The sequence below is a fragment of the Bemisia tabaci genome, chromosome 8 (genome assembly GCF_918797505.1).
Source record: "Bemisia tabaci chromosome 8, PGI_BMITA_v3".
Taxonomy (NCBI): domain Eukaryota; kingdom Metazoa; phylum Arthropoda; class Insecta; order Hemiptera; family Aleyrodidae; genus Bemisia; species Bemisia tabaci.
The window spans coordinates 31,712,234-31,725,571 of record NC_092800.1 but is presented as its reverse complement, the minus strand read 5'-3'; the positions used below and the strand labels follow the sequence as shown (position 1 = coordinate 31,725,571).

General features: G+C 35.5%; 1 protein-coding gene across 1 annotated transcript; it reads left to right on the top strand.

The window, feature by feature from the left end:
- Window positions 1-1,138: 1,138 nt before the first annotated feature.
- On the top strand, window positions 1,139-13,264 carry LOC109030287 (TLC domain-containing protein 2). Its single transcript, XM_019041172.2, has 6 exons — window positions 1,139-1,636; window positions 2,808-2,890; window positions 3,348-3,427; window positions 4,637-4,808; window positions 6,105-6,215; window positions 7,723-13,264. The coding sequence occupies exons 1-6, from the start codon at window positions 1,431-1,433 to the stop codon at window positions 7,845-7,847; spliced, it is 777 nt and encodes a 258-aa protein (XP_018896717.1). The 5' UTR covers window positions 1,139-1,430; the 3' UTR covers window positions 7,848-13,264.
- The last annotated feature ends 74 nt before the right edge of the window (window positions 13,265-13,338 follow it).

Below are 13,338 nucleotides of genomic sequence, written 5' to 3'. Positions count from 1 at the left end.
GTGTAGAATAGTGTAGAACACATTTTTTGGGAAAGCCCTGTCAACACTACTAGCAAAAGTTCACGGAACTTTGCGCGAAAGTTAAGTTTCGTAAACCTATGTGGACAAGGCCTTCCATTCATAAGAAATGAACGAAAAAATTATGAAAGAACAAACATAAATGTGGATTAATGATTTTAATTTCCGCCGCCGCGTCTCGCAGACCGCACTGTGTTTGACGCAATGCGTGAAGTATTCACGCAGTCTTGTAAGCGCTATGCGTCTCACGCTGTCCGTAATGCCCGCACTGTGTTTGATGCAATGCGTGAAGTATTCGTGCAGTCTTGTAGGCGCTAATATGTGTTACATGCCGATCGCCGCGCCGAGGGCTTCTCCTTCAAGTCATCGTCATCATTTCTCCCTAAGTCTCGCCGTTCCAGGCCAAATTGTGTGTTTAATTTCTCTCCTAACTCAACTAATTAAAGGTGCTGCCTCTTGTATCACTGAAAGATGACAAAAGTAGAAATTACTGTACTCTCAGAAAATTATAGATTTTGTCGCCTTTTCTCGTTTGTAATTTTTTTTCTAAATCCGAATTGTATTTGGACCGAGTTAAACAGAAAGGAACCAAGCCACATCAGCTATTGCCAAATTTAATTGGGCAATTTAGTTTTTTACATGAAAACAGTTGTGCGGATTTTCGTGCAAATTTCAGTGAATTTTCTCCATAGTACAAAGCAAATTCCTTATCATTTTCACAGAAATCCGCACAAACGTTCTTTCATAAAAAATTGGATTGCCCAGTTAATTTTGGCAACAGCTGATGTGGCTTGGTTCCTTTCTGTTAAACTCGGTCCATTTATACCTACATTTAAAAAAATTGCAAAATTTGCCGCCCCCTATAGATTTGCCGGCTTTCTATTGAAATAAATTGCAATAAAACTGAAGATTTTCGCGCTCTACGGAAGCGAGGGGAATCGGAACTTGTTCGCCGAATCGGTATCTGATTGGTTCGTCGACGTGTGACACTGACACCCAGCCAATCAAGGCTGACCGTTATCGAGCACTCGCGGCACTCGAACAGCGTTGTCAGATTGCACTGCGCATGACAAGAAAAACTGAAATACTTGAGTCTCATTTAGCAACAGCATATTGTCAGTTGAGGAAAAAATTCCGAGCGCGTCACACCTCTCACGCTGAGTGCCGAGAAGCTTTTGATAAGTTGCTAACTCTTTTCTCACTCTGTGCTCTGTGCTTTACTTTTCATCGCCATCAGCGGCATTCGTCCTTGGCCTGAAGTTCGCTGAAGTAATCTTTCAGTCTCGCGGATCACATTACAGTTAGTTACACATGATTTCATAAGTCTGTTGTCAAATCCGCAGTGGCATCCAAGTGTTAAATTCGGTGTGTCCCAATCGGCTTGCTCAATACTTTAGTAATTTACTCTAACTATGTCTCTAGAAACTTACCAAGACTTTACGAATAGCTACCTCTTATCCATTTTTAGTGCTCTTGTTTTCTATGGAAATAATCGATGGATCCTTCCAAGGTTCGTGCCCAAGAATGCGAGGCACTCGAAGAAAAGTGAATGGGAGTGGATCAACATTGCCAACTCCCTCATACATTCCTTCATCACAGGGATGTGGGCCCTATTTTGGTGAGTCTGTCCATCCCTTTCTATTAAATAATGCTGAATTTTCTACACATGCAGCCAATATTAGCTGATATCTTTGGATCTTTCACTGATCTTCTCTACATGACCGTTAAAATATTCAGGGCGAGTCAGGTTAGGGCTGAGCGAAGTATAAACAGAGTTCTTATCACTAAACAGGTTTCCTATTGTTTTTGTTTTCACTCATGCAATTTAAATTTCAATGAAAGTGAAGTGTAATGCCTCGAACAGACCCACAATTCATGAATTTTCTGCCAGTGAAGGAATGGTGCAATGTTTTCTTTTCGCCCAGGATGAGTCATTGTTTATCATCAGCTCGCACGTTTTGATAAGAGACCAGGTGTTTTTTCAATCACCTTGGTGAAGATGATTCAGCAAACATGAGCTTAAATGACTGTCATTAGATGAACCCTGTAATAATGATTCTTATTTAGACTTCGCTGAGAATGAGACGATAATCCTGGAAGAAGCCTAGGTGACTAGAAGAGCTGTATTATCTTCCTGATGCCATTTCTGTGCATTTCAGTGTTTAGATAGATCCAGTTTTTCTCAAGCAGAGACTGTGCTACAGTTGTAGACTTCCTCATTTCTATGAAATGATAAAGGATTTTACATAGGTAACCAAGTCAGTTACGTGTATGGAACAGTACTCAAGTACTTATTGATTTCACAATTACTCGTTTGCTAAAAAGCAATGAGGAATTAAAGGGCCTGAATTTTAGGATCTTTTTAGCATTTGCCTCCTGTTACCTATGATTTCCTCATGCTCGAGGAAAAAGACACCAAATTTAAAGTCAAGGACATTGATGATAACAATATGCACCAGGGGTAATGTAATTTCAACTCAAAAAATATTTGCAGAAATCTGTTACTGACAAGTGCATCCGCGTTGAATTGCCCTACAATCCCTCATTGAAGGGTTGATTGGTATCTAGAACGAAGGAAGCAACTTATTTATGAGGAAGTATTGCCTCTTTAGCCACAAATTCTTGCTTATGCATGCAGAGGTGCAGAAATTTCTTGTCCTTGTGATGGAGCATGTTAAGATCAGTTACGTTCCAAAACGGAAAGGCACTTAAATTTGCATATTTTGCCTGTTGAAACATATTATTCCGCAATGTTCATTGAAATTATCATTTTATTCTCCTTTTTTCAGCTTTTGGCAAGTTCCGGATATGCGACAGGATCTAATCTCTACATATTCTTTCTCCGCACACATGTGTATGTGCTTATCAAACGGTTAGTATATTAATTTTTTCTCTTTTACCTCATTTTCCCCATTCATTTATTATGAAGTATTACTAAGAGTTTGGCCTATGAACTTTTACAAGTTATCGTTGTGTTACCAAGTGTCTCTTTTACAAGTTACCATGGCTGCAATAACCAGGGCTCTACTATAGGGAGTATAAGTAATTTTAAGCACTTGCCCACCCATCGGGTTATAATTTCATTTGTGCATGGGACAGTAGTGAGCGTATAATTTCCCTTATGCTAAATAAAAGATGGATTCTGTATTTATTTAAAACAGGAAGAAAAATCATTGAACATGATCTGAAAACTATTTGTTCATTTTTAGGATGAAATGAACATTTGTTTATCTACCCAATGTCAAATATGTGAGAATTTTTACCTCTGCTGATATTTTTGCTTTACCAACCCTTTTCACTGGTTTCATCTTCTTTATTTTAACTTTCAGGGTATTTTATTTACGACTTCATAGACATGGCTAATCACTGGGAAGAAGGTGGCTTTGAAATTTTATTCCATCATATTGTTGTAAGTATTTAATATTTTTATTTGAAGACTCCGTCCCTTTTCCCCTAAAAATTTGAGTCCCTTTTTTCTTTTTTTATATTTTCGAAGTTCCTTAGTTAGAAAAATTAAGTCGCGGCAAATGTGAGACTAGCCTTGGGTTAAAAGGACATTTTCTTTAGTGATGATCCTCTTTTTTCTCCTCTTTTTTTTCTCATCTCTGGAGGGGCTGGAGCAAATTGCACATTTTCCGGTGAAATCAGGCATTTTACCATAAAATCGGACATTTTGCTTTGAGGCAAATCTGAAATTTGGCTGTCAGGCAAGAAACCGAATCACGTGCACAGTTGGCATCTGGCATCCTTGAGCAAAGCTTGAAATATTGAACGACTTAAAATAATTTAATCTCAGCATTGAGACTCTCCCAATTTATACTAGTCTTATTTTGTAGAATTGCAAGTCACCTGCAGCTTTTCTCTCTTTTTATTGATTGAAATTAGGTCAAAAGAACCGAAGTTACCCTCAACTGTGCTTTTTGTGGATAGGTAAATTAAAAAAAAAAAAAAAAAAAAAGGAAGAAAAGAGATATTCGTTGAGAAGAAAATAGAATTTTGACCCTGAGGTAAGCTGGTAACCGCAGATAAGTCTATCTGCACTACTTTGTTATGCGCATACCTGTCAGTGAGACAGTTGTAAACATGCACGAATTTTTTGTGCTATTTATAAGTCAAAATTATTTTAAAGAGAGTCAAAGCAACTTAAAAGTTGCACCTAATTATATATTCAATGTTGGTAACTAATGATACATTGTTGAAAGAGAAATTCGTCTGAGGAATCTCCTAATCTCCTGACTAATGGAACTTGAAAAAATTGAATCATTCATAGAAAATGAAATAAGTTATTTTAAGCTAAGTACTAGCTCATTTTTCATCTCCTAAATTATTACCTGAAAGAAGTCTAATGAATAGAGAGTTCTAAAACCCCGAGGATGATGACTTGAGAAAAATTAAAACTAATATTTTTGCCGAAGCTATCATGAGCAGAAAAAAAAATTACTTTTAATCTGCTTTGGAGCTGCTTTATTTATTTATGGAAATTAAACTCATTTATGTAAAAGCATTCAATTGAAGGCCTGAAGGCCGTGTGAGTAAACTAACATCGATTCACTTTCTTCTGTAAGTAATAAAGTCAACTCATTCTCAATTATTGTAAACATCAATTTTTTATTTTCAGGTCCTCATTGGGTATACAGTACCCTTATCTTCACTCAAGTATATGGGTATCACCTTAGTTGGACTGCTGATAGAAGTCAACAGTATATTCCTTCATCTCAGGACATTGATGAAGTTAGCAAAAGCTGATACAAAAAGTATATCATACCACGTAAATAACGTAGTCAATCTAGGTAAGTTTTTTTGTAGATACTCTCCATACTCTCATCAATGTAGAAATCATCACAGAAATCTATTAAAAAGTAGCATAATTCTACATTTCACAAGGTACAAGGCTGGTCAAACTGGGTTCCTGATGGTCCATAGAGAAAAAAAAGGAGGTGTTTGCATTTCAGGCATCTTGGAATTTTTTGATGATTTGATGACGTAGGTCGGTACAGCGACGTTTAGCGTGAAGGGGACGTCGCTGTACCAACCTACGTCATCAAATCATCAAAAAATTCCAAGATGCCCAAAATGCAAACACCTCCTTTTTTTTCTCTATGCTGGTGGTCTAGAAAACTAGGAAAGTCAGGGCATTATAGCAACTTGGAAAATTCAAGGATAATCAGGGAATTTTGTCAGCAGCGTTCAGCAGAAGCAAGCGCAAATCAAAGGAAAAAATCTAAGTGGAAGTATTGAAATGTCAGAGAATCTAAAAATCTTGGAGTCAAAGCAAAAGTAGTCAGAGAAACAGAAGATGAAGGAATTTAGAAAACCCTTTCCAAGAATTATGAATGACGGCAAGGCAGTTTTAAAATTTGTGGGGTACTTTATACCAAATTAGCAGAACTGGAAAAAAAAAATTCCTTGCCACTTGTTTTGATGAAATTATATTTAGTAGAAGCTTACTATACTTTTGTGAGCAGTGAAAAAGAGGGGGGGGGGGGTGGGGCTTTCTAAAGAAAATTACAAAAGATAGAAGTGTCATTTTGACCCTTTAATTTTAAGGCCTTGGATTTTTTTATTTAAACCTGGAACGTAATGTACACCTATCTGATTTAATGCTCTCATTCAATTGCCTGAAATTGTGAAATACTCAATGAATCGTGGAACATTATGGATTATTAAACCTAAATGAGGGTATCTAATAGCCTCAATCATTTATCAAGCTAATATGAGGTAGGTGTCCAGTTGAGTTAATGAAGTGGCATTTTATTGCATTCATGGGTGTTATCAAGAACCAGATTACATAGAGGATTATTGCCCTTTAACGAGCTGTGAACAAAGCTATTTTGTGTGGCATCTGATTCAAAACCTAACAATATATGCATTGGCTCTCTCATTTTTGTGCTTGGAGTTGACGGGGAATACTCTTCTTACAGAGAGGATAAATCACACAGCCATAGCAACACATTGCTGTTGAAAGATTTTTCCGTTTACTATGGAAAGCATAATACTTTGCTCGTAAATTTTTCTTACCCATACGGAGGTTTTTCAACAAATTTTGTCTCGCATTGATTCATTTTGCTTCGTTCTGATTTTTGCAGGTACATTTGTACTTTTTAGAATTTTAACCCTTGGCTGGATGACCCGGTGGGTTGTACTGAATAGGGAACACAAAGACATGACTAAAACTGCCTTTTATATTGCCAGTGCACGTAAGTTATATTTTTATGTCTTACTTTGTTTCTCTCTAACTCATTCCATCCGATTTAAAGATGCCTGCCACTAAGGCTCTCCGACAGTTGCAAAAATTCATAGAAATATGTTTCCAACCAAAATCACACATTAAAAACTCAGAACTTTCTGCATGATAACTCTCTGAAGGTTTATTCAGAGGATGCAGTTCCTTGAGAACAGTTTAAATACAATGACACATAGTTGAGTACTTCATGTGTAGTTAATCTTACTGTGTCTGATTCCATAAAAAAAGTTTGGGGCAAGGGAAGATAGAAATCATGGATGAAGGGGTCGAATGTATGATTTGGGTAATTTTTTTTTTTTTAACTCACCTTTATACGTATTTTCAGAAGATTATCTATGGCCAATAACAATACTGCTTTTGCAAGCGTCAGGATTTTGCGATTTAAGTACCTTTCTTTCAGTTAAATTTTACGAGAAGTGCGATGGTGTCACTGGTTTTTTCGGAAACAAACTCTCAAGCTCAAAAAAATCTCTCCAATTTGAGGTTGTAATGATGAGGGATCCTCCTTGCTATGCTCAAACTCCACCTCTGTATCCATTTCTACACTCTCCATGCACGGATAGGGAGCAAATACTTTAGCAGGGTTGCCACTTCGCTTAGGGACTCCAAGATTAGAATCACAGCAAACCTGCTAACGTATTTGCTCCCTATCTGCGCGCAGAGTTTGACTGGATGTAGAAGTGGACTTTTATCATAACAAGGAGGATTACAGCCTCAGCTTTCAGAGCTTTTTTTAAGCTTTGGAGTTCATTACAGGAGAAAGTGGCATTTGTGTTTTTTGCCAACTTTTATTAAAAAAATATTAAAATCGCAAATCCCTGACGCTGTGCAAGAGCTTTATTTAACGATTGAGGCGTAATTGTTTCAGCCTTCAAGCAAGTCAATACATTATTTCATTGCAGTTTTAGGGGTGCAGAATGTTCTCATTCAAGCAATCATGAGTGCGTGAGAATTAGAGAAGACTGTAAAATTCAAGGAAGGCTTCTTTTTTTGCCGCTTTTGGGGAAGGAAACTTCTAAGCGCGCTACTTTTGGGGAAGGAAATTGTCAAGAAAGTTGTTTTATGTAGAGATGCAATTATAGCAAAGTACGAAATGGGGAAGGCTAAGACCTTTCTGCACCCCTGGTCTCATATTTTGAGGAAGAGGAATTAAAAAAAGGAACACAAATGAATAGGTTCCAAAATACTGCCTTGATACTCTAATGATTTTTTATGAAAAAAAAAAGTAAAAAATACTTATTTTAAGAAAAATACCAATAAAAGTCAAGGTATTATTTTCTAGACAATGTTCTTTTCATTTTCAGTTCTAAATTCCAAATTATTGATCTGAAAAGTCAAACAATTTTGGTCAGGGAAACCCTAGAAAAGTCAGGAAATTTTTTTCTACAGTCCGTAGACATTTTGCCTACATCCCAATCAAGATTTACCTAGTCTAACTGTACTTGATGTTTTTTTCACAGTTTGCTCTATCATCATGGTGATGAATGTGGTGCTTTTACATCGAATACTAGCTGATGATTTTAAAACGAACAAGAAGCAGCCGCAAATCAACAACAAGCAAACCAGCCACGCCAAAATCCAATAAAGATGACATAAAAAATGTCTCGACTGATTTCATTGTGAATCAGTCATCCTTAGATCTAGTCATTAATTATTTATTCTATGTTTTAAGTTTCATTCTCTCCAGTTTTATTTTAAGGGTAATTTTTTTAGTTTTTAGCTTATTTTTCATTCTCAAGTTTTTATTTCTTTTATCCTTTTGGAAGTCTCCATTGTTCAATCCATCCATTCAATTAGTACCTATTTCAAATGCTGCAAAGGAAATGATTTGATCATAATATTATCTCCAATCATCCCAGTACTGAGAATTTTTTGAAACATTACGTACACAGCAAATACACTTGTATCTTGTTATAATATTTCTTGAAATAACATTTCCTAGGAAACACCGCTGTACTCTTAACAAGCCTCTTGGATAAGATATGAATTGAAGCACTATGAAACATGTTTTCCCTTTAAAATTTCACGAGAAAAACACATCACACTGCGCGCACGCTGGAAATCAATTCCTAAACAAGATATAAGTATTTACAAAAAACATTGATGAAATGGAAAGTACAAATGATGTCATTTGTATGATCTGACTTGCTTATGACGTGTGAAAAAAATACGTATTGCTATAGCATTTAGTAGTTGATTTCCAATCACGGAACTTCCTGTTCCGTGAATTTTTCTCTGCATAAGATTATGAAGAGAAAACATGTTTATGCTTTCTCCTTGTTCACGCCTTGTCTAATAGTCCATTTTACCTCAAAAACTTTATTTTTAAGTACGCTTGCATTATTTTCCAGAGAGCATTTTTCATAATTTTGCCAAAGTTTTCTAGAATGAATTGCGAGACAAGAATAAAATACGAGCTCAAACATCTATGGTTCCTCATCTAACTATTACATGGAACTGATGAGCACATTTTGAAAATTTTGATAACTCACTCAAGAGCGAGTCCCTAATTTTTCTATGTCTGGCATTCGGTAACTTTTCTTGACAACAAACGCAAGTACATGTTAGTCAAACTGCATCGGATCAATTTCAACAAGTTTCACATTTAAATTGTTCCCTTTGTGTTTCTTTTTTTATGTTTTATTTATTTATTTATTTATTTTTTTTTTTAAATAAGTTTTCAATACAGAATTAATCAGAGAAAGAAGAAGCTCTGTAAAACCTGACTCGGGTAATTTTAGAATGCACAAATAGATTCTCAATGGTCATTTTCTCTTACATTGATTTTTTGCTCATCCTGCTGGCAGGAAGTTTGAACTAAGCGATTTTAATGTTAATTGTTGGTAACTTTTTCTCTCTGGGAATTGGATTTTAGAATTCCTCGCATGTAAGTTGTATTATGTATGTAATTTTGATGAGAATTCATTGGGTTTTGCTGTAATTTTCCTCATTTAGTGTCCCATTCTCGCCTGAAATGTTGTTTATGTCTGCAAAGCGTGAATCGCAGGCCCAACATGAATATTTCATCAAAAAAACTACTCCCACTTTATGTTTTCATGGCAAGATTCACCATTAAGTTTACAGCAGGACAAAATGTAATGTTTTCTGGAAGAACTATTTCTTTTTTTTTAGTAAGAGAGACAGAATAATTCAATTTCTAGTCCAAAACTGGTTGAGTGAGAAATGAACGCTCTCTTAAATCTGTAATTTCTCCAAAGCTATGTTTTTTATCATTTTGCAGTGGTAGTAAGCAAGTATTTTTACCACCCTCCCTGAAACCTGTATACATTTTTTTAGGCAACATGTTTCTTTGATAGATATTCGAATCAATGAAGTGTTCACATACAATTTTATTTTTAACAAATTATTTTCTGAAATTTTACATCCACTTTGAATGCACAATTTGTTTTCCAACTTTCAAGAACAAAGAATTTGCTCAGTATCGTCAGAAAGGGTTCATTTTGGAGAACCTTGTTATTTACAAATTTATTTACTAGGTATGGATTGTTGTAACATCCCAATAGTGTCCTCTGCTTTGTTCTTATCAGAAATTCTGTAATCGACTTTTTGGCTTTTGTTTTTATCAGTGCTATGCCATTATATTCGAACTTTATTTTCTGTATCCCGTCAAAATTCTATTGTCAGCAATCATGCAAATCTCTTATTTGTGGGATCTGTATTTTACAGAAGTATCCATTATCTCAGTATCATATTCATTGATTGACATTGGTATCGGTTAATCTATTTATCTTATTTTTTTTTTTATTTTGAATTCATTCACATTATGAATCACGCACAAGAATGTATCATTATTTATTTTTTAAATTTAGGAGGCTATATTCAGGCATTATTCTAGAGAATGTTTTTTCTGTCTCTAGATATGGTAGGAAACTTGCTTGGCAGTCCCATTTCTCCCTATGTGCTCTGCAATTTTTTAAGTTTTACATTTTTAAGTTTTACCCTGAATTTTTCTCCATCACAAGCTCCTCCCAAGCATATTGAAATTATGAATGGGTTGATTTTTCCAAAAATGTTATTTGCGATCCTTTTGCTTAAAGCTACTCTTATGTGTGTATTATTTTTTTAATCAGATGCTTCGTAAAGATTTTTCGTCTCAGGTTTAAGAAATTATGGAGGCAGTTTGTAAATCGCTGATTTGTCACTACAAAATTGTCCTGAAAATATTATTTACTTTTCTCTTAAGAACGGGTGGGATATTTTCAAGCAGAACTCAAAAATTAACTGTTGAATTTTGCAGCAAGAAGTTCTCATCAATAGATTTCATTTTGCATCATTGTTTATTCATCAAGATCATTCTACATACAGAAAGGAAAGGTTCATCTAGGACTCACAGGACTGCAAACACCTGGAGTCAGTTTTGAATGTTAAGAATCCATTCATCAATTCAGTAGATAAGCTACTTAGGTTTTTCTTGCCGTATCCAGGAGAAGGTCAATCTCTGTTTTACTCCTCCTGGTAACCTTTGCGCAAAGTTATTTCCTTCTTTTTTTATGCCGGAATCCATATTTTCCATTGAAGGTAATTTATTTCAACCACAGGTATAATGATTTGTAATTTTTTTTATGTTTTTAATAGTTAACCTTGTATTATTACTAGTAAGTTTGTTTTTTAATCATTTTTTTAGCTTTTATTTTGGGTATGATTTATTTATAATGTACTAAGGGAGCTCACACGATACCTCAAGTGCGTATCATACTTAGTTCTATACTTAGAAATGCATTCATTATATCTAGCTCTGCTGTAAAGCCTGAGGGTTTATGTTTCAACATGGCTTGTTTGAGCAATTTGCTTCTTCTCAGTTCTCATTATTTATTCAAAGAAGCTCCAGGCGGAATTGTGTTGATTAGTGTATCTACGGCTAAAAGTTGTGGCAAGAATAGCTACTTTGACATTTAATCTATAATTAATGGTTTGCACCGTCAACGAACAAAGGATGGCTCAAGCTTGCTGTAAAAAATGCTCAACTTTGCACGGCTTGAATGTAGCAAATCAATGTCCCGACTTTTAGTTAAATTTAGAAGTCAGGTTTTTCAACGTGCGGTCGACCATAGCCAACAAAATTCGGTTCTGGGACATGTGTTTGGAGCAACTTGAATGATTAAAAATTGTGGTAATTTTTGACGCTCCAGTCGTGAGTGTCTCTCGAGTTCCATTCTGTACTCTGTTACCATCGGTCTCTGAATTATAAGTTCACCTACCTTTGTCAGTAGTCCAGAATATCTAGACCGAGATATATAAAAATCAGACCCGGCATCTCTGCAGCTGCTAATACTGTGCAATTGAAATTATCAGAATGCGAGAAATTATTTAGGTATGAGCTTCAAAATTTTACTTTTAATTTTCTCTTCCTTTTGTTCCCCAAAGTACAGAAATCCATCGGTCCAGATTTTTCTGCAACTGTCTTCTCAACTGTTCTTGCTGTTGTAACAGAAAATGACTGAGAATTTTTCTCCTATTCATCACATGTTAATGGCTAACCTAAGAGACTACATATCTGGGTTTCCTCACACTTTAATACTGAGACTAATTAACTGAGTTCTTTTAAAATTTCTGTGATTTTCCTTCTCTAATCGAAGAGTATTCTGCGAAAATCTTAAGGTGCAAAGTGAACATTTTTTCTCTAAAAAAGTAAGTGGGAGTAAAAATTTTAGAACCCTGCTCTCAAGATATGTGGTCTCCGAATTTGACCATCTACTCGAGTTCAATGGGAGATACTCGTTTATTTGCGTTTGATTTTAAGGCGTCCACCTCAAAATTGTTTTAAGAAGAACCTTTACAGCATAACTCTAAACTGTCTATCAGAATAATACGAGCAGTGACAATAAATTTTGATTTATCACTGTCATTTTCACAATTGACCAATCGTGTGGCTCAAAAAATGCACTTCGTCTCCTCAGTTCTCTGAAGGAATCTTTCAAGCACTTTCAAATGCTCAGAGCAATTTTCAACGCTTATCTTGCACATTGGAAGATTTCTTTTATCAAGTAGGTAGTTAATGTTGTTGGTAAATAGCAAATTATAAATTGTTAAAACTTGTTTCTATGTTTCCCAACGCCTCTGTTGATCAGAGATGCCATATGTACAGTGATGTAATTCCCTCTCATAGTTGAATTATTTTTCCACTCATTTTCCGCACTTGTTAAAATGTCAACCACACATCATGAGGTTGAGCAAATCGGTGAAAAGGAGCCTCATTTGATCTCATAATTTGTCGCTCCTCTGATGTGAGGGCGTATCTCGATTTCCAGGTGAGCCTTGCTCTTTGTATAATCCTATGCTTTCTGGAGCTCATGTGGAAATGAAGATTAGCCATTACAACTTACATCTGAGAGATGACGAATTGACCTGTCTAGTTGCAGTATTGGGATACTGCGAATATGATCATCTCTCATATGAGTAAGTATGAGGAAGAGGATGCAAGACTGCTCGCTGTTCCTAGTTCATCTGCTCATTTTAAAATTCTAGTATAGAAGTCATGGCTCATGGGCTGAGGAAGTAGAAATTCCCGGAATAGAATCCAGGCCAAATAGTTAATGCACTTTAAGAGTGGGACAGAACATTAGCTGTCTTCAGTTAAGCATTGAATGTAAGTACAAGAGTAAAGATGGTGGATCTTCTCTCGCACTCAAGAGTGTTAACCTATTCAGTAAGGACTCAATAAAACCTGAGATAAAAATTCTTCATCTTGTTCAAAATTTTAAGTTTAGAATTGATTTTGTCATGTTATAATATAGCACCGGTTCTAGTTCTGACTAGTTTTAGTCCAACTACTAACTAACCATGATTTCATGTTGTTTCCAGTTGTTTTAAATGTGCAGGTAGAACACATATTTGTATTTTGTATCATTTGTTACCATCGTGTATTAAAAGTACTGCAGTCGGCATTATATGCATTAAATTACAGATTTATATTTTTATGACCCAGCTTTTGTGGCCTTCGAAGTTTCCAAAAAAGTGAAAATAAAATACTTCCATCATGCATTTCTTTCGTTTTTCCTCCCTATAACAACAGAATTTTCTCATCTATTTGACTCAGATAGTAAATAATTTAGGAA

Excerpts from the sequence above, each read along its gene's own strand:
- LOC109030287 (XM_019041172.2), top strand. The coding sequence starts at position 1,431 with ATGTCTCTAGAAACTTACCAAGACTTTACGAATAGCTACCTCTTATCC. Across the intron at positions 3,428-4,636 it reads TTTTATTCCATCATATTGTT|GTCCTCATTGGGTATACAGT; the intron begins GTAAGTATTTAA and ends TTTTATTTTCAG. Across the intron at positions 4,809-6,104 it reads AAATAACGTAGTCAATCTAG|GTACATTTGTACTTTTTAGA; the intron begins GTAAGTTTTTTT and ends TGATTTTTGCAG.